Genomic DNA, 26,967 nt, shown 5'->3' with positions numbered 1-26,967 from the left:
GAATTCCAAGGATTAGTCAAAAAGTGACAGTCTAATTAACACTGTATCATGATCTTTTTTTTAAATTTTAATTATTTTTAGTTTTCAATATTCACTTCCATAATCTTTTGAGTTTTAAAATTTCTCCTTCTCCCCTCCCCAAGATGGCGTGCAATCTCATATAGAATCTACATATGCATTCTCATTAAACATATTTTCACATTAGTCTTGTTGTAAAAGGGAACCAGGAGAAAGAAGACACAAAACAAAACAAAAAGAAAAAAGAGAGAGAGACAGAGCAAATAGTATCCTTCCATCCACATTCAGATTCCATAGTTCTTTCTCTGGATGTGGATAGCATTTTCTATCATGAGTCTTTTGGAGTTGTCTTAGATCCTTGCATTGCTGAGAAGAGCTAAGTCTATCATAGTCATGCCATAATGTGGTTGTTACTGCGTACAATGTTGTCCTGGTTCCGCTCACTTCACTCAGTGTCAATTAATGTATGTCTGTCTAGGTTTTTCTGAAGTCCACCTGCTCATCATTTCTTACAGCACAATAGTATTCCAATATTCATATTACACAACTTGTTCAGCCATTCCCCAATTGATGGGTACACCTTTAATTTCCAATTCTTGGCCACCACAAAAAGAGCTGCTATAAATATTTATGTCTATGTTTTTTATGATCTCTTTGGGATACAGACCTAGAAGTGGTATTGCTGGGTCAAAGAGTATGCACAGATTTATAGCCCTCTGAGCATAGTTTCAAATTGCTCTTCAGAATAGTTGGATCAGTTCAACTCCACCAACAATGCAATAGTGTTCCAATTTTCCCACATCTTCTCCAACATTTATCATTTTCCTGTTCTGTCACGTTAGCCAATCTGATAGGTGTGATATAGTACCTCAGAGTTGTTTTGATTTACATTTCTCCAATCAATACTGATTTACAGCATTTTTTCATATGACTATAGATTGCTTTAATGTCTTCATCTGAAAATTGCCTATTCAGATTCTTTGACCATTTATCAACTGGGGAATGACTTGTATTCTTATAAATTTGACTTAGTTCTCTATATATTTTAGAAATGAGGCCTTTATCAGAGACAAAAATTCTTTCCCAATTTTCTGCTTCCCACCTAATCTTGGTTGCACTGGCTTTGTTTGTGCAAAAACTTTTCAAATTAATGTAATCAAAATTATCCATTTTGCATTTTATAATGTTCTCTGTCTCTTGTTTGATCATAAATTCTTCTGTTTTCCATAAATCTGACAGGTAAACTACTCCATGCTCTCTCGGTCTGCTTATAGTATCAGCCTTTATATCTAAATCATGTACTCATTTTGACTTTATTTTAGTATACGGTTTAAGATGTTGATCTATGCCCAGTTTCTGCCATACTATTTTCCAGTTTTCCCAGTAGTTTTTGTCAAATAGTTCTTATCCCAAAAGTTGGGTTATTTGAGTTCATCATACAGATTACTATAGTCATTGACTAACCTAGAAGCTCTAGGAATAGCTTAACTTCAGAATTCAATGAATATTACAGAGAATAACTTCCACAAAATTTGCACTAGCTATCTTCTTGATGCTACAGCAGAAATTGACACAGGAAAAAAATCTAAGTATATGACCAAAATATGAGCAGAGAGCTTGATAAAAGGTTAATAAACTGATCAGGGCCACCATATAAAGAAAGCTTAAGCCAAGCAAACTGAGAAGCTGTAAAGACATATACAAGTGACTATAATACAAAAAATTTAAGAGTAATATCATAGAATCATAAAGTTGGGAGAGCTCTTAGGGGATAGCTAATCTGAACTGTAACAGGAGACTGCAGGGAAGGGGGAAGAAAGAGTGAAATACAAATGACCAAAAATTCCAAACGATCTTTTTCTTGGTAGTATCTTTTTTTAAAAGCTCCCTACAAACAGTACTTCATGCTTTGAAGCATAATACTAAGTGAGCATTTTCCCTAAAAATCAAGTACAGTCTCCAATTTATCACTTTATCTACATTGACTAGAATCCAGAATGCATTTTTTCCCCACAGAAACTGTTATGCCTGTGAATGAGATTTTGTGGAAGTTTTAATGGGCTGTTTTTTGTTTCAACACTAGACACCAACTCCCCTAACCCTAGAAGGTTCTGTTGGCTAGTCCACAATTGCCTGTTCAACTTGCAGTGTAGCTAAAGTATAGGGTACTGATAACAACCTCCAAGTGCAACATTGTCTCTAAGGAAAATATTTATGGGACAAAACACCCTCCAATCCCACCACATCTCTGCTGATGGAAGAGGATGCTCAAGCAATTACATTGTCTATGCTATTGCTCCAGAAATTTAACCCAACTGCTTCATGGAGATTTAAATAGATGCTTTCTCAGCTACGAACTCAAGCTACATTCGGTCACTAACATCATAGAGAATATCAGTCAATAAATGTAAACAAAGGGAGCACTGCACCTCCTTTTCAGAGATGATGGGCTTATTATTAACTGTTTTTTTTTCCCTCTAACATCTCACTATCAACTTAAGTCTCTGTTAATCCCTTCTTAGAATTAAAATTGTTAAGACCTGAGAGAAGTCACTGATCATTCTGGAAAGTTTAGCTTCAGATCTGAGTACACAAAAATTTTCTTAACTTTTAACTATACCAACTGTTTTAACTATACCAAAGTGTTTGTTGAATGGTCAATTATGTGAGAGGAAGATAAATAAAACATATAAATCTATAATATAAGTATGATAATCATACCAATGAGGACACTCTTCATCCAATTATTAAAGTTTCGAAGGTAAAAAATACGACTCTGGCTTCGTTTCTCCAAGCCAACCTCCTGAAGCTCATTGTAATGAGCAGCTACCACTGAGCCATGTCCTTCTTCTAAATGCTGAACACAGGAGAAAGCAGGACAATATTAAAACAAGTATAAAACTGAGAAAAATAAAGATTAATCTACACAAGTGCAGCCAAGTTTAAAATGTAGCTAAAAGTTACGAAATCCATTATTCATCAGCATGAATCCAGACTTCCTTTTTTATGCCATCCTGCTCCTCCTACTGCTTCACTCTCCAAACCATATCACCAGAGACTATTACTAGAATAAGCTATTTGCCAAACTGTCACCTTGTTTATGGTAATCTCCCCACCCCTACATCCCACCACACATATAATCTTTACCTTTTTTTTTCTAAGAACTATAATCAAATCACCACTATCATTAACAAACCTAGAAAGGCTATATTACTAGAACACTATTGATCCACTCAGTATCTTTGTGATTTCCCAGACCATGATATCCTTCCCTGGCCACTACTGCTACATATGTGTGTTGCATATACCCTAGGCAGCTAGCCAAGGGTGGCTAGAACACAGAGATTGAAAGTCCAAATCCCAACTCAACCACTTACTAGATATGTGACCTTGGGCATGTCACTTAATTTTGCTTCAGTTTCCTCATGTGTAAAATGGGAATAATAGGACCTACCTCCTAGGGTTGTCATGAGGCCCAAATGAGATATTAGTTGTAAAGAATTTAGCACATCGCCTGGCATAGGGTAGGCATCTAATAAATGCTTGTTCCCTTCCCTTCCCTCATTAGATTATAAACTCTTTGAGAAAAATGACTGTCCAGATCTTGTATTTATATCCCCATTGCTCAGCAGAGTACTTGGAACATGGAAGGCAATTAAATGCTTTTCATTAATTCATAAGAAAGAAGAAATGATCTTTTATCCCTTCTCAAATAAAAAGCATCTCTACTTTTAAAATTGTGTTTTCCTTGGTTTAACTAAATTTAGGTTTTAGAACATTAGAAGAACAACCCTTCTAAACTTACAGAGTTGAGAAAGAATGCAAGCACTTTAGAAAAATTAATATATTCAACAATAAACATTTTATTAAATGTTCTAAATGACTACTATGTACAAGGCACTGTGAAGTTACAGATGCCTAACTAATGAATAACACTGAAGTATAAAATGGCATCTATTTTTAAGTATGTTAAACTACAATACTGTAAAGGAATGTATATTTGGACTAAGTCTATATGGAGAAATATCTGTAATGGATTGTGATCCACTTTAAGCAAATCCAATGACTAAAAACAGAATTTATAAAACAAAGTAAATTTTTACTTTACTATTCACCACAAAACATGGTTCAATTCCAACTTGAAATGTTTAACTACCTATGTGCATCTGTTTAAAAAAATTCTAAGACTGAAAAATGTTATTTCAAAAACAACTTTACAATACCACATTTATTACATAAATTTAAATACAATTGTGGTACTTCATATACATGTAACCTCAATTTCAATAATCTGGATTTACTTAACATATTCTATAATATTAGGGTGCTCTTTATGAACACTCTATAAATACAGCTTTGTTACAGCAAAGCCAAAAAAGGTAATGTTAATGGTTCATTAATTATTATAAGCCCTAAGAAATCTTTCTTAATATAAAAACTGAATTTTCTAGTTCCTGTTTCCCTTGTATCTGAAGGCTAAGTGACATTCCCACATATCATCTTGATGAGAGCAGTGGTGTGCCAAGACAAAATAGCTCTCACTATGATGAATCCATTGGAGAATTTAGAATCAGGTCTTAGATGGTTAGGTAGATCATAAAATTTAAACTAACTTTATTTACTTTCATCTTAGGAAATCTAAAGCAATTACTCTAACATAATCAGCAAATAAGCCGACCTGTAACATCCATCATTGGTGTCAACAAGACTAGATTGTCTTGTGAAACAACCTCAAAAACTACATACTTTTGTTGCCTTAATTCCTTTCAGAGCAAACAGTGTAAAAAATAATTTGCAACTTTAAACTCAAATATAATAACTAAAAATTTCCCAAGATCAGAACTGATTATTTTGATTAGCTTTGGCAGGCACCAAACTGCAACACTGAGAAGGAATATGGAGAAAAAAAAAACAAATAAATGTTAACAGCTCTCTTAAAATCAAGTCAGAGGAGGAAAGAAAATACAGCTAATATGAATCATAAGTAACATTTTTAATTATTTAGTAGCTAAACCAGGGGTGGGGAACCTGCAGCCTTGAGGTCACAAGTGGCACATTAGGTCCTCAAGTGCAGCCCTTTGACTGAATCCTAATTTCATAGAACAAATTCCCTTAATAAAAGGATTTGTTCTTTAAAATTTGGACTCAGTCAAAAGGTCATACCCAAGGACCCTTGAGGCTCAGGTTCCCCACCCCTAAGCTAAACACTAGAAAAGCATGAGATTACAAAAGTAAAAAACAAAGAAGCTAAATAGTTCTTTTAGGAATTACAACAAGGAAATTAAAGTTGTGTTATACCCTTAAATAAATTTTAAAATCTAAAGATCTTAAAAGCATTAAACTTACTGTGCATTTTACAGGAACATCTTCACCTTCCAATTTTCTCTTTTTTGAAGCAGTGCCATCTCCACAACTAGAAGTATCATCTTTTGGATTATCATCAGTTTCTAACTTTGTCATTCGAGAAATGCCTTCTTCATCACCTGCTGCAGCTCTTTCCTCACGAATAATTTCATTATCTAACTTTCTTGTCTTTGATGGAGTGCCCTCTCCACAACTGGCAGTCTTAACTTCAGGATCATCCTGAAACTCTAGTTTTCTTTTTTTTGGTGTGCCTTCCAGAACACTGTCAGTGTCCTTTCCACCAGAGGATTCAATTTCATTAACGCTGACAGAGAGTTCTGTTTTGGAAACCACAGGTACCTCTTCATCTACAAAGATCTTTTCACAATCCTCTGTTTTTGCAGAATTTTCCATTTTGCTCAATGATTTGAATTTAAAGCTTTAGTTCATAAATAAAAGCTGCAAGAGCAAATATTTTACATTAAATATGCATAATGAATGAGAATTATCATTTCCAAATCCTGACTCTAGAGGTAGAGCCAAGATGGCAAATTAGAGGCAGCAACCCAGCTGAATTCTCCCAACATTCCCCTGCACACAACTTTAAAATAACACCTCAAATCAAATTTTGGAGTGGGACAGCCAACAAAAGGTACACTTCTCTGGCCTGAAAAAAACTAAGGAGGTTGGCAGGAGTGTTCTATGACACCACCAGAGTGGAGGTTTGTCTAGAGTGTGACAACAGCAACAGCAGCAGCAGCTTCAGGAGCTCTCAACCCAAAGACAGTAAGAGGGTTGGATAAGTGGTCAGAAAGAGATTACAGGAGACCTCAGGCAGGTACTTGCACAGGTACTTGCACATACACAGTTCCAGGTCACAGTTCCAGAGTGGAGAAAAATGTTTGTGGTCAGTCAAAAGGGAGCAGAGCCAAGAAGAGCAGTAGTACTTGTGACTGCAGGAGATTAGGGGCCCTTCCAGAGTAAAGACTAAGAGAACAGACAACACATCTATCCAGATCATGCTACCTTGGAAGGGCTGAAAACTTTCAGATCCTCAGAACTAGCTCTGAAAACAGTACAACAAAAAAGCCTGAAGCTTGAGACAATGTCTCTTCACTCCCAGGTGAGCAGAGGCCAACTTCAACATAAAGTTCAAAGTCAAGAAGTAGAGAATGCACAAACAACAAAAAATAAATAAATAAATAAATTGCTTGGCCATAAAAAGCTACTACAGTGGCAGGGAAGACCAAGACATATACTTAGAAAACAACAACAATGTGAAAACAGCTACAAGCAAAGCCTCAAAGAAAAATGCTAATTGGACCCAAGTCCAATAAAAATTCCCGCAAAAAGTCAAAGAACATAGTAGAGGAAAAATTGGTTAAAAAAAATAAGAGTAATGCAAGAAAATTATGAAAAGAGAATTAACAGCTTAGTAAAAGAGGCTCAAAAAAATTTAAGAAAATAATACTTTAAAAAACAGAATTGGCCTAAGGTAAAAGACCACACACAAAAACTCACTGGAAAAAAGAACTTCTTAATAAGCAGAACATATCAAATGGAAAAGGAGGTACAAAAATTCACTGAAGAAAATAATTCCTTAACAATCAGAATTAAGCAACTGGAAGCAAATGACTTCATGAGACATCAAACAACGTCCAAAAAATGAAAAAAAAAAATTAGAAAATGTGAAATATCTCATTGAAAAAACAAGTGACCTAGAAAACAGATAAAGAGATAATTTAAGAATTATGAGACTATCTGAAAGCTATGATCAAAAAAAGAACCTAGAATCCTATTTCATGAATTTTTTTAAATGCCCCAATATCTTAGATCCAGAGGATAAAACAAATTGAACAAAGCCACCAATTACCTCCTGAAACAGATCCCAAAATGGCCAAATTCCAGAGCTCCCAGGTCAAAGAGAAAATATGTGACTGACCCCTAAATCTTTCTCCACTGAGCTCTATTTCTGTATTTTTCAATCATTTTTAAATCAATTTTAAGTTCTCTAGGTGGACTTGTCACAAGCATCTCAATTTCAGGTCTGAAATTTAACTGCTAATGGCACTACCAATTTCCTTATCTTCCTTGTAGTTCTCTCTACCCACCCATTTAATCAATCATCAAAAAATCCACCCTCTTTTCTCTCATAGCCTCTTCCCTCTTTATTCCCATTACAAATAACCTAGCTCTAGTCCCTATTATTTTTCCCTACACCTCCACAATAGTTTAACTCTTTTCATTGTTTCCTTCAAGGTATTAACAAGGACCAGATCCTGGGCCATCACCATCTGTCTTGACCTGTGTCTCACCATTGAACTTCCTTGACTAAGAGAGAATGAGGCTGACAACTTCGAGCAGCTCTGCCCCACTTCATACACAATTTAAGAGCAAGTCAAGACATTACCCTCAAGATGTCATTGATCCTCCCTGAGAAGGAAGGATGAATACCAGGGGTTTTGCATGAAGTCTCCACACAGAGGGAGAAGGAATTCCTGAGCAGGTGTTGTGAGTTAAAACCTTTTTACACACATGCCTCACTAGGATAATGGCTGAACTTGTGAACTAGGTTGACTGAACTTTTTTTATTAACTGTTTTTACCATGTCATCTAAGAGAAGTAGTCCTCTCAGGGGACCCAACCTGTCAATTTAAGCAGATGCGGAATGCTGCGCTGGCTCATTTTCTTTCTTGCTTTCTTTCATCTTTATTTTTCTTCCTCCCCCTCCCCCCAAAAAAAGCTTATAACAATTTAGTTTTGGTCAGCTTGGATTCATTTTTTACTTCTTGAAATATACCTCTGAAAAGACAGGCTTTTAAAAGTCTATTTTTAATGGAGCTACCAGACTCCACTTCAAAACCCAAAACACTTAGGCTTTCCTACAAGAGCCAACAATGGCTCCAACCCAAGCCTCAACGACCCATTGTTTAGCTTTTGATGGCTCAGAGTGTAAACTGCAATTATTTTCTGTTCCTGTCAGAAACTCAGGGGGTCTTCCCCCTTCTAGATTGATATATTTGTGATGGCAAATGGAGCCATCTTTGGTCTCTACTCAGACCATAGACCTTAGTCATTGAATGGGTGTGGCTTCAGACAAACTGAGACCTAGGAAAGACCTTAATTTAGAAAGGGGAAGGTCACCCACTATATTTCGGGCCATCACCAGTTGTCTTTATTTTTGTCTTGCTATTGGACTTTGATGACTCTGGAGAAGAGAGTGAGGCTGAGACTTTAAGAAGCTCTGCCCCAGTCATATTCAATTCATCAATTCATCACCCTCCAGATGTTATGGGTCTTCACTTTAAAAAATAAACAAACAAAAAAAAAAAAAAAAAAAAAAAAAACCCAGGGGCCAGGATAAGCTTCTCAAAGCTTATGTCTACCTAAATCATTCCTTTTGATTAAACAAAAAAAAAATCCTTCAAAGCCTTCCCAATATTTATTCAAAACACCAAATTTCCTAAAAAAGAGGAAGACTTCCACATTCTGACCCCCTAATCAGTCTCCAAATGGGACTGAACATGCCATGAATTCTCTGCCTCCCCAGGTTACTGATTCCACTGTTCTTTCTAGATGGAATTCTCCTCCAACCTTTAAACTTCTACTCATCATTATTCTAAGCCTAAATCCAAAACAAAAACAAAAACATTTGTGGCAATAATCACCCTCCCAGAAACTTTCAAAACACTTCTTCCCTTTACTTGGTTTTTATAACCATGACTCCCACAGTGGTAAGTAATCTCTCCCTTTGTAATGTGCACTTTTCCCAGCATAACGTACTGTGATTTTTCCCCCACAAGCATGTAACTTTCTTATGACCAGGTTCTTAGCTATCTTTTTGCTGTTCACAGGGTTTTGCACAAAACAGGTCCAAAATACCAAAATACCAAATCCAATCTCTAATTTACAGTTGAAAACTTTCAGTCAAATTAGATTTGAGAGTAAGAATTTTTTTAAATGTTAAGGAGTTGAAAAAGGATATCAGAAGTTTTATTGGTTGTGAATTTCATTTATAGGGCCTGTCCTCTTTTTTCATTTCCACAGATAAAGAGTTTACCAGACCAAAAAAATGTTTCAAGAATGAATGATTTAAAAAAAAAAAGAATTAATGACTTTAAATGTAAGGGAGAGTACTTAGCACATCTTGGAGACAAGAATTAAAGCTTCAATAAAAGTTCTCCCACTACTATTGTAGTGGAATTATGGTTCAAGAACTTGCCACAAAAGCCCTGGCAAGTAGGGGGAGGATAAACTCGAGCCACAAAAAACGTTCCGGGTGACCAGAGCAAACAAATAGGAGAACAAACCCTACACGGGAGCCATGACGTCACGTCTCAGGCACTATCCCTTTAAAGCTTTCACCCCCGAGACCAAGGTGCAGCCGAGCCCCAGCGCCGGAGTCCGCACGGGCCCACAGGCTCCGCGCTCGAGTCCGCCAGGCCGGGGTCCCCTGCTGCCCTCCGCCGCTAGCCCAAAGAAGGAACAACCAGTCGGGGACCACACTGGGGGCGTCCCCCAGCCCGCCCCCTCTCTCAGAGCCGTACTTAAAAGACAGGACCGGAAGCCGCGGGCTCCGCTCCTCCGCCACTGTATTCCCCGGCTCTCACTGCATTTCCGTTCCACTCGTGTTCCCCAACCAAGGGCTAGAAACTTATCCTCACCGGCTCTCCCCACGCCGCAGCCGCCCCTCGCGCGTGGCCCGGACCGAACGCGAGCCCCGCCCCTCGGAGCACGGACACACACGCACCTCTCCAACCAGACTCCGATCGTTCACCGCGATCCAGCGGCACCCACCCAGGCGGCTCCGGGGTCCGGCGCTCGCCCTCCCTCGGGGCCACCTTTGCAGTAGCCGGCTCAACCGCCGCGCGCGCCCAGCCAACGTTACGTCCGACCCCCTACAAGGACCACCGACTTCCTTCTCCGCCACAAAACACAATCAGTGCGGGGCCGAGCAGTAGGCAAGGTGCGCAACGAAAGCATAGTAGAAATGCAGCTCAGGATAAGCGATGCATACTCTACCTCCGAGACGGCAAGTGTCCCCAAGTGGCGTAGAGCGAGAGTACTGGGCACGCTGAAGCTGGAAAAGGTCCGTACCTCCGCCGTAACACTTACCTGACGAAAGCTTTCCGCCATTCTGTTTGCGGAAGTAGTAATTGCTCCACGCTACGGATCTGACGCAACTTCCTGGAGGCGGGGAAAAGTCATCCTTTCCACAGAACGCATGCGCTTCGCGTTTCCTCCACCATTCGCACTTGGAGAGAAGAGCTCCGTGAGGATTTGTTCTTAAGTGAACTACGTTTCCCAGGGTGCTGGGTGCGGGCCATTGCCTCCGAGGCTCAGAACTGGGCACCCGGCAGTCGCAAGCACGTTTCGAGTGGGCGAGGCTGGCTGAAGAGAGCGAATGGCCGCCTGGGTCTGGGGAGGTTGAGGGGAGGCCTGGCCACACTGGCTTCAGCGGGAACCCCGGGGGGAGTTCGTCTCCTATCAGTGATTGCCCCGAGACAGCAGCACGGGAAAACCTGCCCTGTCAGTGCTTGCGGCCACGGACCCAACGTCCTCCGAGGTACCTCGGCCCCTGGGCTTCCCGGGGCGGGAGAGGGGAGAGGTGGAGGGGGCGTCGCTGCCCCCCCGGCAGTGGGGAGAGGTTGGAGCCGGAGCCAGCGCTCGTGGCCAACTGCTTTAGGCGAGCCTGTGGGGGAAGGGCACGACCTGCCCTGGTACCGAAGCTAACAGCCCCGCGGCCCTCCCTCTCTCCTTCCTCCTCACTCCTCTTCCCCCTCCGCCCTCCTTCCCTCTCCACCGGAGCAGAGTTCTTGTCCTTTTTCCTCCTTATGCCCTTTGCTCTGTCGCTCTCCTCTCCCGTCCCTTTTCCCGGTCATGACATGGACAGGGCGCCCCTAGAAGTTTTCTGTTGTTATTTTATTTGATTTTTGCCAAGGACTGGCAGTTCCTCGCCTCCCCCTCCAAGAACATAGGCCGACCACTCGGTTTTTGAGTTGCCACCACCCCCCGGCCTCCGTAGAGAGGGACTGCCTCTGATGGGGCCGGGCCCACGTGCTGCTCCGTGTGCTGGCGCTCATGCGTCCTGGCCGGCTCGGCCGCTGCTTGTTTCAAGGGAAATCACGACTTTGAGGATCCCTCAGATTCCCACGGGAGGGAGAACCCGCTTTGTTCCAAATTTGACCCGCTGGTCTACAAATAGACTTTCAAACGATCGGCGATAGAGATAAACCACATCGTTGATTGTTTATATCTAGACGATGTTGAAAACTGCCTTCCTCAGCTAAAGGTTGTGAAAATATAGGCAGCTTCAAGATGCAATTTGAATTATTTTACCCCCAAGGCCGATCTCATAGTCTTAAAGCAAGCTTTAAAAAAAAAAAGGCATTTTACCTCCCTGTCAAGAAAGAGTTTATTGTCAGAACTATATTAATAAAGTGTAATCAGCGTTCTGTGAATGAGAAATTACAAGCCTGCATGTGCTTATATTTTCAGTTTAATTACTCCTCGATATTAAATAGCTGTGTACATACTGATTCCTCATAAACTTTGATTCTGGAGTAAGACATTGAAGGGAATGCAGACTAGACATTTGCTTCATTTAAATATTTTGATTGAACTATATCGACTGTAAATTGTTCAAGATGAATTTTGGCATTTGTGAAGAATTTATGAATTTCTATGAATAGAAAGAGAAGCATGAGGAATTTCCTTTGCTTCTATTAATAGAGAAAAACTTTGAAGAGTGTGAATTTCTCCTCTCAAACTTGTAATTACCAGTGCTAGTGGAACCTGCTGTTCTTAGTGGTTCTCAGTGTCACATGTTTCTTAGAAAGCAAGTTTTCCATTGCAAACTATATGTGACATAAACATTGACATTTAAGAATGTGTGTGTGTGTGTGTGTGTGTGTGTGTATGAAAAAATGAAAGAAATTCTTCCCAAGGATGGGATATGGTTTTGAGAGGGATTTTTATATATGGAGCTGGACTTGGAGTTAAGAAGACCTAAGTTCAAAATCTGCTTCAGGCTCTTCGGGCACATAAATTAACCTCTCTGAGCTTGTTTTCTCATCTGTTTAAAAAAAAAAAAGGATAGTAATAGCACCTACATTACAGGGTCATTATAAGGATCAAGTGAGATAATGTTAATCTGCAAACTTTAGAGCCCAGTATAGCTGTGAGCTGTTCTGTTTTGAGTCTGGGAAAGGGATAGCAAGAGGTAAGAGATTTGCTCCATGAAAATGTTTGAATCAGATGCTATTATGTCAATTATAGTCATTATTATTAATTAGAGGAAATAGTTTGGTGTAGTGGAAAGAGCATTAGACTGGGCATTTGGAGACATACACTAGTCCAGTATTTGCTAATTGCTTGACTTTATGCAAGTCACTTATTCTCCTTGAGCTTCAGTTTCCACATCTATAAAACTTGAAAGTTGTACAAGATAACTAAAATTTAAAATAAGTTTTACATTGGTGCCAACCTTCTCCCATTCTGACAGGTAACTTCACAGAAACTCAAAGTTGGAAGGGACCACAGAGACCATCTGATACAATCCATACCTTCCTCTCTGCAACATACCCTACAAATGATCATCTTGCTCTAACTTCTCCAATGAGGCCACACAGTATTTCCAAAGTAAGCCCATTCCTTTTTTGGGAAAACTAATTTTAAAGAAATTTTTCCTCAAATTTAATAAGACTATGGAGCCTTAGGCAATAATCTAAAGACCTTCTGGGCACAAGTGGTTGTTTTTGGTGTTTTTTGATCATTGCTTATGGTAAGGGTTTAAGAAGAAAGAGGAAGATTTCACAAGAAACTTCTAGATAAGAAGATATTATCAGAGAACAGGATCAGGATTTCTGGACCATGGGCTCCTGGCCAGGAATGAAGTATTCCTAAAAAAGGCTGTTAAAAATGTATTTGCTTGGGGCAGCTAGGTGCTCAGTGGATAGAGCACTGACCTTAGAGTTAGGAGGACCTGAGTTCAAATATGGCCTCAGACACATAACACTTATAGCTGTGTGACCTTGGGCAAGTCACTTAACCCCATTGCCTAGCCCAAAAAAAATGTATTTGCTGGAATGTTGCAATCCTAATCAGAGAAAACTATCTACCTATGTCTGGTGTACATATATATGAGTAGTGTATATATGTATATATTCACATGCACACACACACATAACAATACTGTACAGAGAGAGAGTAACTACAGTATTGGGCAGCTAGGTGGCATAGTAGATAGAGTGCAGGGCCTGGAGTCAGGAAGACTCATCTTGAGATCAAATATAGCCTCACATATTTACTACGTGACCCTGAGAAAATCATCTAACCTGTTTGCCTCAGTTTCCTTGTCTGTAAAATGAGCTGGAGAAGGAAATGACAAACCGTTCTAGCATCTTTGCCAGGAAAACCCCAGATGGGGTCAAGAAAAGTCAGAAACAACTGAAAAGTGACTAAACAGCTGCAGTGTGGAAGATGATTAACAGTAGACCCTCCTAGAAATCCGCAAGAGACAAAATTCAGGAAAGGAACCAGCAATAAAATACATGGACTCAGATGCATGGCATAAATAAACAATGCTTAGGTATCAAGCAAGGCAGCCTAAAGAATTATAGCAATAGAGTCCAAAATTACCTTTAGGTATCACTGAATGACCTGTGGAAGAGTAAATGTTATTCAGAAGGAGCAGAACAGATTAAAATGAGGGCAAGAGGGAAATCATCTTTGTATATTAAGTAGATAATACTCATGTGAGGAAGCCTAGAACCCAGAAGGGGAGAACATTTGGGTGAAGATCAGTGAAGGCAGAAATTTTAAATCTTAACTCAGACACAATAAGTGAGTGGCAAAAGGCAAATCACCTAACCACTCTGAGCTTTAGTTTCCTCATCTGCAAAATATAGATCACAGTAGCACCCAACTCTCAGAAGTGCTCTGTGGATCAAATAAAATAATGCATGTAAAACACTTTATAGACCTTAAAGCACCCTATAAATGTGAGTTATTACATGGAAGTTACTCCAGGAAAGATGGGACTCTCAAGAAAGTCTGCACATATAAAGAGAAACTTCCAATGAGAAGTAAAATGGGAAATTTCCCAAAGAGGTGGTTGTGGGAGTAAAAGGAATTCTTCAATCAACTTAGATTTAAAGAAAATATACAGAAGTAGATGCATGACCTGGTAACAAAGAAGGAATGCAAAAACATGGTACAGTCTCATAAGAGTAGTATCAGGAATCCAATTCTCAGAGTGAACTGCAGGGAAATCAAAAAACCACAAAGTTTTAAGTGTTTGTTTTGTTTTGGGGGGGGGAGAAAAGAAGAATCAAAGAAGGAATAAGATCCCAGCTGAAGACATTTAGCTCCAAACTAATTATCCCCTTTTCTTTCAGCCAGTTATTATATGGCATGTTCTTCAGCTTCTTGTTGATCATTATCCTTCCTAAAATGTACCCAGAACTGAACACAAGTCAGAATACTAGACCTATTGTCTCCCTAGACCTAGATACTGCCTTTCTTAATGAATCCTAAAATCACAATTGAATGTTTAATAGGTATCTCAAATTCAACATGTCCAAAATAGGCCTCATTATCTTTCCCTTCTAAACATATGCTCCCTCCAAACTCTTCTTTCCATTGAGGTCAGCATCATCCTTCCAAATGCCCAGCTTTCCAAATTTGGGAGTCATCATGTCTTTGAGTTAGAACTGAAAGGGACCGTGGAAACCATCTATCTATTTTATCCCCCTTGTTCTACAGAGAGAGAGGCCCAAGGTCAAACAGACAGTATCAGAGGTAATATTTGAACCCAGGTTCTCTGACAGGAGCCAGTGCTCTTTCCACTGCACTATTTTGAGTCATGTAGTCTCTTCCCTTTTCTATACCATCCTCTACCCAATTCCAAAATAATTATTCTAAATGACTGTGACATTCCCATGCCATAGAAACTTCAATGGTTCCCTGTTGCCTCAAGGATAAAATACAAATCTCATATAATAACAATAATAATAATAATAACTAGCATTCATGTAGTACCTACTATGCACCAGGTACCATACTAAATATTTTACAAATATCTTATTTGATCATCACAACAACTCTTGTGAGGAAACTAAGGCAAACAGAAGTTAAATGATTTGCCCAGGGCCACGCATAGTAAGTGTCTGAGTCTGGATTCAAACTCGGGTCTTCCTGATTCCAGGTCCAGAGCTCCATCTACTGTACCACCTAGCTTCCTGTTTGGCATTAAATTAAATTATTGCCTTTGCTTTTCTGTCACCTTCATTCCCAAGTTCATCCCTCATGTCTCAGGGTACCATCCCTTGAAGAAAAAAGGGAAGAAGGAAGTTCTGAAATACTATCTGTTTGACATTTAAAGACCTTTACATTCTGACTCACCTTCTTTTTCCAGGCTTTTTGCACATTCTTCCCTTTCATGTACTCTTCATTACAGGCAAACTGATGTATTTGCTGTTCCTGGCACTGGCTTTCATGCCTAGAATGCATGCTCTCCTCCCTCATATCTCTTTCAGACAGTTAATCAACAAGCATCTATCAAGTGTACAATCTGTGCTGGGCACTGGGAATACAGAGACAAAACTGTGATAGTCTTTGCTCTCAGGGAGCTTATATTCTAATAAAATGTTCAAAATCCTGCCAGGGGTAGAGGAGGAGGGGCAGCTAGGTGGTGCAGTGGATAGAGCACCAGCCCTGAAGTCAGGAGGACCTGAGTTCAAATCCAGTCTCAGATGAAACATTTGACACTAACTCTGTGACCGTGGGCAAGTCACTTAACCCCAATTGCCTAAAAAAAAATCCTGCCAGGGGCAGCATTCTTTCGTAAACTCTTACCACGGAAGACTTTGCTGAAGCCCCTTAGTTCCAAGATCCTACATCTGGAACTGGAAGGGACTTAAGAGTGTATCTAATTTGGCCCATTTTCCCCCTTCCACAGATGGAGAAACTAAAGTTGGAGAGCTTAAATGATTTGTCCAGAGTCACAGAGGTAAGAAATGGCAAAGCAGGTCCTCTGACTTTGACTCTCCCTCTTCTTCAACTCAGTGTAAAATGGAATAGAAAAATATAAACTAAGCAACTCCCACATGCCACACTGCTGAACACTGAGAATACAAATAGAAAATTGAGATTGTCCCTGCTGTCAAAGAGCTCACATTGTGCTTGGGAAAAACAGCACATATGGAAGAGTTCAGCCACAGGGTCAATGGCAAGACCCAGGTCACATTCTCAGCAGGGAATGGGAGGTCATAAAGAGATCTGGATAGGAAGGATTCAGGGTGGGACCATTGGGAGAAGTAACCCTTCATGGTTCTGGGGCCAAAGCCCTGTGTTGGTTTCTGGATAGAAGAGGCTTTGACTGGGGAGAGAAGAGAGACCATTACAGAGGGTCCTAGTGTTTTCAGTGGACTTCTGCCCACCCATGGCAGCATTTGGGTAGATGGGAGTTGGGCCAAGGTTATACAGGTAATAAGTGACAGAGCTGAGATTTTAATCCAGGTCCTCTGATACCACATATATCACTCTTTCTATTGTACCAGCACCTCACCTGCATTGGATCTCACCTAGTTTTGTTTTTTTTCCCATCCACACAGCTCAAACACTACAGTATAATGTACTTAATTTCATTTCTATCCTGTTGTCATACATGTTATGTGACATTTACTAATTGTATGTCCCTGGGCAAGTCACGCAACTTCTCTCAACCTCAGTTTCCTCATCTGTAAAGTGGAGATAATAATAGCATCTACCTTACAGGGTTGTGAGGATCAAATGAGATCAAAACACATAGAGAACTTTGCAAACCTTAAAGCTGACATTTATGTAGCACTTACTACTTGCCAGGCACTGGACTAAGTGCTTTACAGTTATAATCGCATTCAATCCTCACAACCCTGACAGGTTGGTTCTGTTATTATCCCCATTTTACAGTTGAAACACCTGAGGCATCCTTGCTCAGGGTCACACAGCTAGCAAGTGTTTGATGATAGATTTTTAACTTAGATCTTCCTGACTTCAGACTTCAGGCTCTATCCACCTCGCCTAGCTGTCCCTCCAGTAGAATGAAACTGTTTAAGGAAGGGACTGTTTTTCATTTAGTGTTTGTATCCCTAACACGTAACACACATTTTTAAGATAGAATCATGGATTCTATCTGAAAAATGATTATTAAATACTTGTTGAAGTGGATATACCAAGGTGTCCTTTTGAACTATGCTTTTGAGCCAGTGTTATAAATTGAGTACTTTACGATGCCTGGATTTGACATACTCTTTAATAATGGTGAACTACTTCCTGGCTAAATTTGCTGTCAGCCTTAAATGTTTCTTTGTGAATACCTAATTGCTTTAGTAGCCATAACTGGTTAATTTTCTTTTCCAACTTTTAAATTTTAATTGATGACTAATATTCAGAATAATTTCAAACTAGAAAATATCAGCCCAGCTTCTGTTACTAGAAGCACACCAGCATTTTCTATAAGACTGGTATTTTCTATATTATCTAATAACTAAGATTTTAGGGCAAGTCAGAGCTAATCTTAATATCAATGTACAGGCAAACATTGACTACAATCTCTTTGTAGATTTCAGTAATTGCCACATCCTAGTTTAAGAAAGTACCCTTCAATCATTTTTCTGTACCCTTTTTTGGGGGCATTCAACTACAGTAGAACTCTATTATAAAATACTGGCATTGAAAGATAGCGTCCATATTATAGATTTTTCATGTAATAGTATAATAAATATATCTGAAAATATATATGTATGTGCAGTTATATGTATCTCACAGGAATGTAATGTGACCTTTAGTTTAACTAGATGTGGGAGTGTAGCTATAGATAGATAGATAATCTTTTATCCATTATGTTTCTGGTCTTGAATTCCTCCATCATGTTGTTTTTTAGTATTTGAAAATAAAAATTCTACCAATATTCATATTCATAAACCAAGATTCTGCTATGAGATCTTTTCCCAGGATTGACCTTGAAATTTAAATTAGAGAGTATTTGATCTTAAGCTTCAAATTGTAGAGTATAGAATTGCATAGCTTTGATGACAACTCTGTCCCCTTGTAGCTGAACTGGGGGTAAGGAAGGAGGGCCTCTGGGCACTAGGAATACTTAGCAACCTCTCTATTAGTAAGCCTCATTTTGTGACCTTCAGACTTGGCTGCTGTCCCTACTTTAAATGTTTTAAATCCCAGGCATCAAGGCAGCTAAATTGGTCAGACCTTGAGTTCTGCATGTGTATAATATTTCATTAGAGAGCTGTAATAAAGTCTACTTACCTTACAGCTAGTTAATTGTATATATTTGTGTGATTGATTATAACCTGCAGTAATTGTGGAGAGGCAAAACCAAATAAATTATGCCTCTTCCCCTAGTTTAACTTTTCCAGGGCACAGAGACCAAATGGTCATCTTTTGTATCTCCAAAAGACCCTAGGACCCGTATTTTAAGTCACAGCACAGCAGAAATGATCAGCAATTACTTATTGAACACTCCTTGACTCCTTACCGTCAGTGATTCAGAAAACTGAGACAGGATTCTACAGTCTAGTTATGTATATGACATCTCTTTTTAAAAAAGCAAACAGAATAGGGCATCATCATAAATACAATATAAGTGGTACAAACAATAAACGTAATTGTTAAGAAAAAGGAGAGAGTTTTGTCTTGGAGTAATCAGAGAAGATTTCATGAAGAACATGATCTTACTCTGAAGAATTCTGTAGAGAGGAAGAACCATTATTTGTGGATGTGGAATAAACGTGCAAGGATTTGGGGAATAGATCTTTTTGGCTGTAGGGAAGTATTGTGAGGTTTTGAATGGCAGGATAGAATTAATTTTGAACTTTAGCCAGTGATTAATGAAGAATATTTTGAAAGTTTGGGAGCTGGTATGACAAAATAAAAACACTTATGTAATAGTTAATCTGATGCCATTGTATAGAACAAGTTGGAAGGACAGTAGTTAAGAGGCTATTGTAGCTGTACAGGTGTGAAGTAGTTGGAACCTGAAAGAAAAGGTGTGGTAGCTGTGGAGATGGAAAAGAGTTATTACCAAGGAAGAATCAGCAAGATTTGCTGAATTACTGGCTACAGGATCCAGGAATGATGTGTCAAAGATGAAATTCAGGGTTTTGAGTTTCAATAACTGGACAATTACATTCTTTCATTCATTCATTTATTGGACCAGATCTGTGCTTTTCATCAAGGTAGGAAGCTCCAGATGAGGAGTATTCTCATCCAAAGCAGATTCATGACCTATTTTGCCATTAGTCTTAAAAATTGCCTGAGGTGAGGATACCTAGGCAGTGGATAGAGCTCTGGCCTTGGAGTTCAGGACCTGAGTTCAAATCCAGCCTCAGACACTTGACACTTACTAGTTTGTGTGACCCTAGGCAAGTCACTTAACCCCAGTTGCCTCACCAAAAAAGCAAAAACAAACAAACAAACAAAAAAAAAAATTACCTGAGACACTGAATGGGTAAGTGACATAACTAGTGTTTCTCAGAGGTAGAATTTGAACCCAGATCTTCCTGAGTTCAGCTGTCTATCACTCTTCAAAGCTTCATAATAACAATAAAAATTATAATAATGAACTTCCACAGTAATAATACAATTTGTATTGTGCTTTAAAGATTATAAAAGTTTTTTGATTTGGGGTTTTGTTATTTGTTGTTTCCTGTAGGAACCCAGTGAGGTACTGTATTAAAATGAAAAGGATGATGATTTTGTATTCAGGGGATCTGGGTTCAAATCCTAGTTCCTGCTACTTACTACCTTTGTGATACTAGGCAATTCACGATTCCTCAGTCCTGAAGTTCTTTAACTATAAAAGAAGGTGATTTGTACTAGATCAGGACTTCTTCACCTTTGGTCCACAGACTGATCTCCCCTTCTCTCTTGCTTTCCTCTCCCTCAACCCCTTCTCTCCCTCCAGGTGTCCTTGACCTTGAGGGGGAGGGGCTGTATCATTATTTCAATATAATTGGTTTTCCTTATAATCCTATGTTTTTTATTTTATGTATTTAAGGACATTATTCCAAGAGGTCCATAGGCTTCACCCCAAAGGTTTGATTGCCAGTCTGGTACTTTTCTGCAATATAATTATGAAATAGCCAAGCTAATAAAGAGGAGAGTTAGTTTGGGGGGTGAAGTGGTTAGTTTTAGGTGTTGAATTAGAAATTGGAATTGGTGACTCAGAAAGTCTCCTTGGAGTAGTGAATTGTGAGCAAAGACTTAGTGGAAATTGTAGGTATCTAGAAACTATTAGAAAGAAGAGTAGTGATTGCTATGATTATGTTCTGAGTTAGAGAAACAAACAGCATGAACAAGATGGGGTCTGGGGAATAGAGCTGAGACTCTGATGAGGAAGGAGTGCTGAGTATAGAAGCTGTATGCAAAATAGATCATTGAAGGGTCTCTGAAGGGAGGGGATCATTCCATACCTTGCCACCATAGGAAGAGAGCTGCTTCTTGGGCCTTTTCCTCAGTTTTCCCGACGGCTCTAATTGAGTGGTGCTTCCACTTTTTTTCAACTTTAGGATTACTAACCTAGGAAAAGTAGAGCCTTCGCAACACTATTTTCACCTTGACAATAAGGTGGGGAAAAATCTTTTGAATCATAAAATTGTTGAAACTGAAAGTTGGAGGGACCTTTAGAAATTGTCTTGTCCAACAGGAATTCTCTACAACCTTCCCAATAATAAGGCAGTGCCTCTGCTTGAACACTTACAGTAACAGGGAAGTCACCCTACTTTATAAGGCAGTCCATTTCATCTTTAGACAGTTTCATATGGTTAGGAAGTCCTTCTATTAAGTTGAAACACCTGTCTCCCTATAAATTCCCATGAGTCCTGGTTCTGGCCTCAGACACCTAGTTGATCCAGTCTTCTGCATGACAGTTTTTCCCGATTCCTTCATCAGTCAATAAGCCTTTATTTACTGTGTACTTGGTACTGTGCTAGGTGTAGTTCATAAATTGAACTGCCCCTGCCTTTAAAGAGTTTAAACTCTTATCTGGAGAATAAAATTTGCATATATAAGTATATACATAATAAATCCAAGGTATTGGGAGTGGGGCACTGATAGTGTAAGGGAAGACTCTTTATCCTGCCGTTTGGACTGGGTGAGGTTTCTTGAAATTTACTCTATAGAAAGCAATAAGTAGTCTATGTGGAAATGTTTGGGTGTGGTGTTTACTAAGACTGATTTGCCTTTTCTTGCCCCGAAGCAATGAGTCCTCAAGACTCTTAACACTTCCCGAGGGGATGAGCTCCTAAGTGATATGGTCCACTTACTAATCCTGTGCCACTTACTCCTGATGCCACTACAAACAAAACACCTTATGTGGCTTTTGCCTAGGCAATAGTAAACCACGTTCCTATCTACCTACATGACAGAAATATTAATTTTTCTACTCTTTGTTTTGTTTTGCAGTAAACCACCGGTAATCTGCTGATTGCACTGTGAGAACCACTGACCTAGTGCAGTACCCATGGGTATAGGAACTTAGTAAATTTTAATGGATAATGATACTAATTTTAACCCATAATCACATATTTAGAGCCAGAAGGAATCTTAGAAGTCATCTAGTCCAGCCCCCTCATTTTATAGATGAGGGAACTGTGAGGCCCAGAGAGGTGAAGTTACTTTACTAACTGTTGACCTTGAGCAAGTGACAGAACCAGGATTTGATCGCAGGCTGTCTAACTCCACATCCAGCACTCTTTCCACTGTGCCACATCTGATTCTTTGGAAAGAGGTAAAGATCTAAGTCTTTTGTGTGAAAGGAATTTGCTAGTAAAGTTGAAGAATGATCATTATCCCTTTCTCCTCGATTACATTTAGAAATGCTTGTAAAGCTGCAATTCCACAGGAATTCACAAGAGGGCATAGGTTAACTTTTTCTGAAAAACTTGAATATGATAACGGCCAAATCTTAATTTATCGAGATCTTGTTTGGCTCAAATCTGCTATTATAAACCTTCCTCCCCACCCCCTTATGTGTATATGCATGCATGTATATATGACATATAAAGGAGGTGGATTATTAACCTGTAATATTGAATACATTTGGTTAGAGGAAAACAGTATGCTTGCTTTTTTTTTTCCTGAACATCAAATTAAATTTGATTTAGTGCATTAATAAAGGTATGATTAGAATGAGTGTGTAAATACCTCTTAACATAACCAATTTCTTACATTAGAATTTTTAATTTTATTAAAATGAGGCAGTAAACACATGGAAAGAGTTTAATTCTTTTTTAATGTATCTATTTTCATAAGGTAATCAATGTACCAAATTTTAGGTATTGATAAATATTTAAACCATCTACAAGTACAAAATGTTCATTTAAATAAATATTAACTGTAGAGTTAAAATCCAAAGTTTAAAATATTAAATCAAAATCCAATGTCTTTATTAAAATTGTATTGGTAAAGAAAATTTATGTAATGTTAGCCCAAGTTTAACACATTGAAAAATTGACTTCATGTACTAGTGACTTAAGTTTATCATATTAATGAATTCATTGATATTTATAACAGGCCAGCACAGACCTTATTCAATTGTTGCTCTTTTTTTATTATTGTCCATAGCCACAATAATAGATGCTAGTGTCAATCTTTAACTGCTGAAGAAGAGAATTGACCCCCAACAATAATTCCTCTGTTGTATAAACTTGAATTTATTTGAAGGTTTTGCCAAGGGTATGCCATTGGAGCAGCAGCACATGATTGCTGTTGAGGCTTGAAGGAAGTATTTCCAGTTGAGTAGCTGTAACTTAAGAACTTCGATTGAGAAATTCTTGGAGTGATAATCTAGCTTTTGACAGCATTGTTCTTTCTTCAAGTATTAGAAAACTTTTCTTTCTTTGGAGTAATTTAGAATAAGCTTAGAAACAATTTGAAAATTGAAAAAGCAAGAATTTTTTTTTTCAATTGTTGGAATAAAGTTTCTACGCAAAGTCCTACTCTGAATCCTCCAGACTGGGATCTTTTGAAGGCATCATTGCACACATTCTTGCAAATATTATCGTTATCTAATAATAGTAATTAATATATAACTTTAAAGTTTGCAAAGTGATTTAGTTACATTATGTCATTCGAACTCTACAACAACCCTGTGAAATAGAGAAAGTAGGAGTTATCCCTGTTTGGGGAATAAAGAAACAGAGACCCATAGAGGTTAAATGAGTAGACTTTGGTCACATATCTAATAAGTGTCAGAGGTAGAATTTGAACTCAGGCTCTCCTTATTCCAAGATTCTCAGTCCTGGGTATCCCCTTTCTGCTTTTGCAGTAATGGTGACAAAATGGCAAAGAGTACTAAGCATGAAACAGTTTTTCTTTAGCTATTATCACTTGAATTGTAAGATCCTGCTTGTCTAATAACCTATCAATAATCATGCTACCAGAAGTGACTAATATTAAGATGTCTCAATAAATAAAGCTGAAAACTGAAGGAAATTGCGAGTAAATGGAAGGATGTCTTTCAAGCTTGGAGAGGTAAATAAAGGAATTGGAAGGATTGTTTTATTTGTACATTAAAAGACGACAACAACAAAAAATGTCCTGTGATACTTGGTTATCTCATATCACAGTGCTTAGGATAAGCATTTGCAATAAAACCACTTTGATGATTATAGCTTATGAACTTATTTTTTCCTTTATGAGAAAGCTTTTAAAGAAATCAGATAATCCAAATTAAATTAATATATATTTTAATACTGTATGACTTCAATGTAAAGGAAGGACAGTGAAAAATATGTTGGAAAACATGATTCTTGAATAAGAAATGCATAAAGCCAAGAAAGGAACACAGATAAACAGCACAAGTTTGGTACTAGTGTTTTGAACTTAATATATCCTTTTAAAAACTACATAGTGGTTCACAGTTTCTCCTAGTCTCAGAAATTAAAATGTTCATGTTTGTAAATTCAAAAGAAAAAAAAACTTTAAGATATTATATAAATCCTTTCAGATCTTTTCCATTTTTCTTTCATTTGTTTTCTTGGCGTTTTCATGCTTGAATGCTCCTGTCATGGTTTAGCTTTAGTGGGTATCTTGCCCTGCTTTCTCTAAACTTGTTTTACCCTCTACTGCTTCTTGATGGGTTTATAAGGAGATATTACTAATAATTTTCCACTATCCTCTTCAGCATTTTATAAGTTATTTTAAACTAGTATTGTCCTTTTTTTGTCAGTGCTGGTTTTGCAAAGTGATATAGTTTCTAGATTATTGTGGTCTCTTCTTTGTAGCAATCAATTTTTATCCATTAAACTTTTTTAGGAAATGTTGGTAGTCGGTCAATATCTGTTCTTTTAGCCATTTCCCATTTTTGTTGGCAGCAGCTTAAGATTAACAATGCCTCAATTTGGACAGCATGTCTTCTTATTCGTATTCTCCTAATTTAATATTGAGTTTGATATTTAATGTAACATGTCATTGATTTGACCATAGCAGCTGAATTTGGAATTATTTGACCAGTCGTTTCCAATCTGTTAAAATATATTTAAATCTCTTCTTAAAAAAAGTATTCATGACCCATAGGCATGAGGCTTCTGTATGCTGTTAATAGCCTCTGTCTTCTATTTCTCATTCCATAACCATGTTTTAGAACAGTATTTTTCACCATTCTCTCCTATGCTCATCTTTGTATTGAAGTCATGCAGTAAAATAATAAAGTAAATTCTGATTTGCTTTGAAGTGTCTTACTGAATTCTTGATGGGAATTTCTTTACCTTATCTTCTGCAACCCACATTGGTGCATAAACTACAATCATCCTAATAATGGTCTTTTTTAAATGATTATCATAAACACTGTTATACTAGATAAATTGTCCCAGGAAATACTTCATATTGCTTTTGGATGCACAGTAAAATAACCTCTTTGCCTCTCTGCCATCCTCCCAGTTTGCTCACAATTTCCTTTGGTTTTCTGATTTCATATTAGCAAGAATATCAAGATAGATATGATTCAGCTTCTCTTGTAGTATAGTCATCTGTTGGATACTGGACAAGAATTTCACATTTAGAGTACTAACTGCCAAGTAACTGTTTACAAATACCCTAAAATCTGTGTGATTCTTTAGCACCTTCTGCCCCCTTTTCTTCAATTGCTAACTTTATTGGAAAAATGCACTACACAGTACTGAGGACTACTTTTTATTTTTTTGTTTTGTAAGTTGCCATGACTGAAGAATTCATCACTAATTGGCCAGCTTACTGAAGACAGTCTTTCTATACTTAAGTGGCTTGACCTCAGAAAGGAAACAGCTGTCACTGAAGCCTCTCAAAACCTCTTAAGATTATATCAAACAAAAATTTGGTGCTTTTTATAGAAAAAAAATCTTATTACATTGAGACTTTAGTGTTTACTTTATTATACTGACCTGAGTTTATGGTTTCTTCTGTAATTTAGTGCTTTCTTATATTTTAATCCCATTATTGTATGGACTAGATCAGTCATGCCTTCAACTTATTGAGCTACCTGATGAAAAGGTTTTGAAATGAACAATTGAAGAACACTTTTTTTCCTTTCAATGTGTTGGAGGATTTTTAAATTACAATCTTATATTATCTCAGTTGCACTTTCAATGGCTTAAAATCTAACTAAAAAAATTGGAATTGCCTTACCTTTTCTTCAACTTTATCTTCTTTCTCAACAGACCTATAATCTCTTAGGAAATTTCTCATTCCCATACTTTCATAGCTATGAAATTCTTTGTCATCTTTCCCTTCTGTCTCAGGATGGCCCACCTCCTTTCCCTGGCGAACTCCCTCACATTTGTGTTTCATTCCTTCCGTCATCTAGATACTAGTTTTAGTGATAATCTCCTGTGTTTTTCTTTCATAATCTCTTCCTTTCTACTGACTTCTCCTCTTCAGCCTACAAACATGTTTTTAGATCTTCTCCAGCCTAAAAATAATTAACTTTAAAGGGAAATGGTCTACATTAGCTTCTTTACCACCAATTCACAAAAGCACAGAATTGGAGAATTGTAAGGGACCTTAAGGGGCTAACTCATCTAGTCTAACTTGTACACTTAAATAGCTGTCCATTCTTTGTTTAAAGACCCTCAAGGAGGGGAAACCTACCACCTCTACAGGAAGCCCATTCCACTTTTGGATAGCTCTAATTATTAGAAAAATTTTCCTGACATGAGGTCTAAATTGACCACTTTTACAACTTCCACCCATTGCTCCAGGTTCTGGGTTCAAACAGAACGGATCTAATCCCATCAGATATATGAAGGTAATTATCTTGCCTTTCCCTAGTCTTCTCCAAGCTAAATATGCCCAGGACCTTCAACTGGACTTGAGACCCTTAACCATTCTGGTTCTCCTCCGCTAGCTGCTCTCCAGCTTATCAGCATCCTCCTGAACTAAACATAATATTCCAAATCAAGACTGAGTGCAGTACTTCTGTTACCTTCTTAAACCTGGAAACTCTCTTTCTCAATAATAACCAAGATCACATTAAATTTTTTTGCCTGCCACACCATACTGCTAACTCATTGATCTGGCAATCCTAAAACCTCCAGATCTTTTTGAGAACTGCTGTCCAATCCATGCCTC

The 26,967-nt window shown here is 38.2% G+C and overlaps 2 protein-coding genes across 10 annotated transcripts in view; one reads left to right on the top strand and one right to left on the bottom strand.

Moving 5' to 3' along the window:
• RNMT (RNA guanine-7 methyltransferase) overlaps nt 1-10,528 on the bottom strand; it is a 36,176-nt gene extending 25,648 nt beyond the window's left edge. Inside the window, exons 1-3 of one of the 2 annotated variants that reach the window (XM_027852342.1) lie at nt 10,477-10,528; nt 5,365-5,820; nt 2,740-2,875 (exon numbers count right to left, since the gene is read on the bottom strand). In XM_027852342.1, coding sequence (XP_027708143.1) covers nt 2,740-2,875; nt 5,365-5,775 — 547 coding nt within the window. In that variant the 5' untranslated portion in view covers nt 5,776-5,820; nt 10,477-10,528. Of the gene's footprint in view, nt 1-2,739; nt 2,876-5,364; nt 5,821-10,383 lie in introns of both variants that reach the window. The other variant, XM_027852341.1, reaches the window with a different exon arrangement.
• A 97-nt stretch (nt 10,529-10,625) lies between these two features.
• The window catches only part of FAM210A (family with sequence similarity 210 member A), a 31,417-nt gene continuing 15,075 nt past the window's right edge, over nt 10,626-26,967 (top strand). For 3 of the 8 annotated variants that reach the window (XM_027852349.1, XM_027852348.1, XM_027852351.1), the window contains exon 1: nt 22,058-22,150. The gene's annotated coding sequence lies outside the window, so the exon portion shown is untranslated. Of the gene's footprint in view, nt 10,928-12,865; nt 13,003-21,825; nt 21,888-22,057; nt 22,151-26,967 lie in introns of those variants that run through there. The other 5 variants (XM_027852345.1, XM_027852343.1, XM_027852344.1 and 2 more) reach the window with 3 other exon arrangements.

The sequence above is a fragment of the Vombatus ursinus genome, unplaced genomic scaffold (genome assembly GCF_900497805.2).
Source record: "Vombatus ursinus unplaced genomic scaffold, bare-nosed wombat genome assembly UNPS02009573.1, whole genome shotgun sequence".
Classification (NCBI taxonomy): domain Eukaryota; kingdom Metazoa; phylum Chordata; class Mammalia; order Diprotodontia; family Vombatidae; genus Vombatus; species Vombatus ursinus.
Note: the sequence above shows the minus strand (reverse complement) of the source record. Positions and strands in the feature narration are given on the sequence as shown.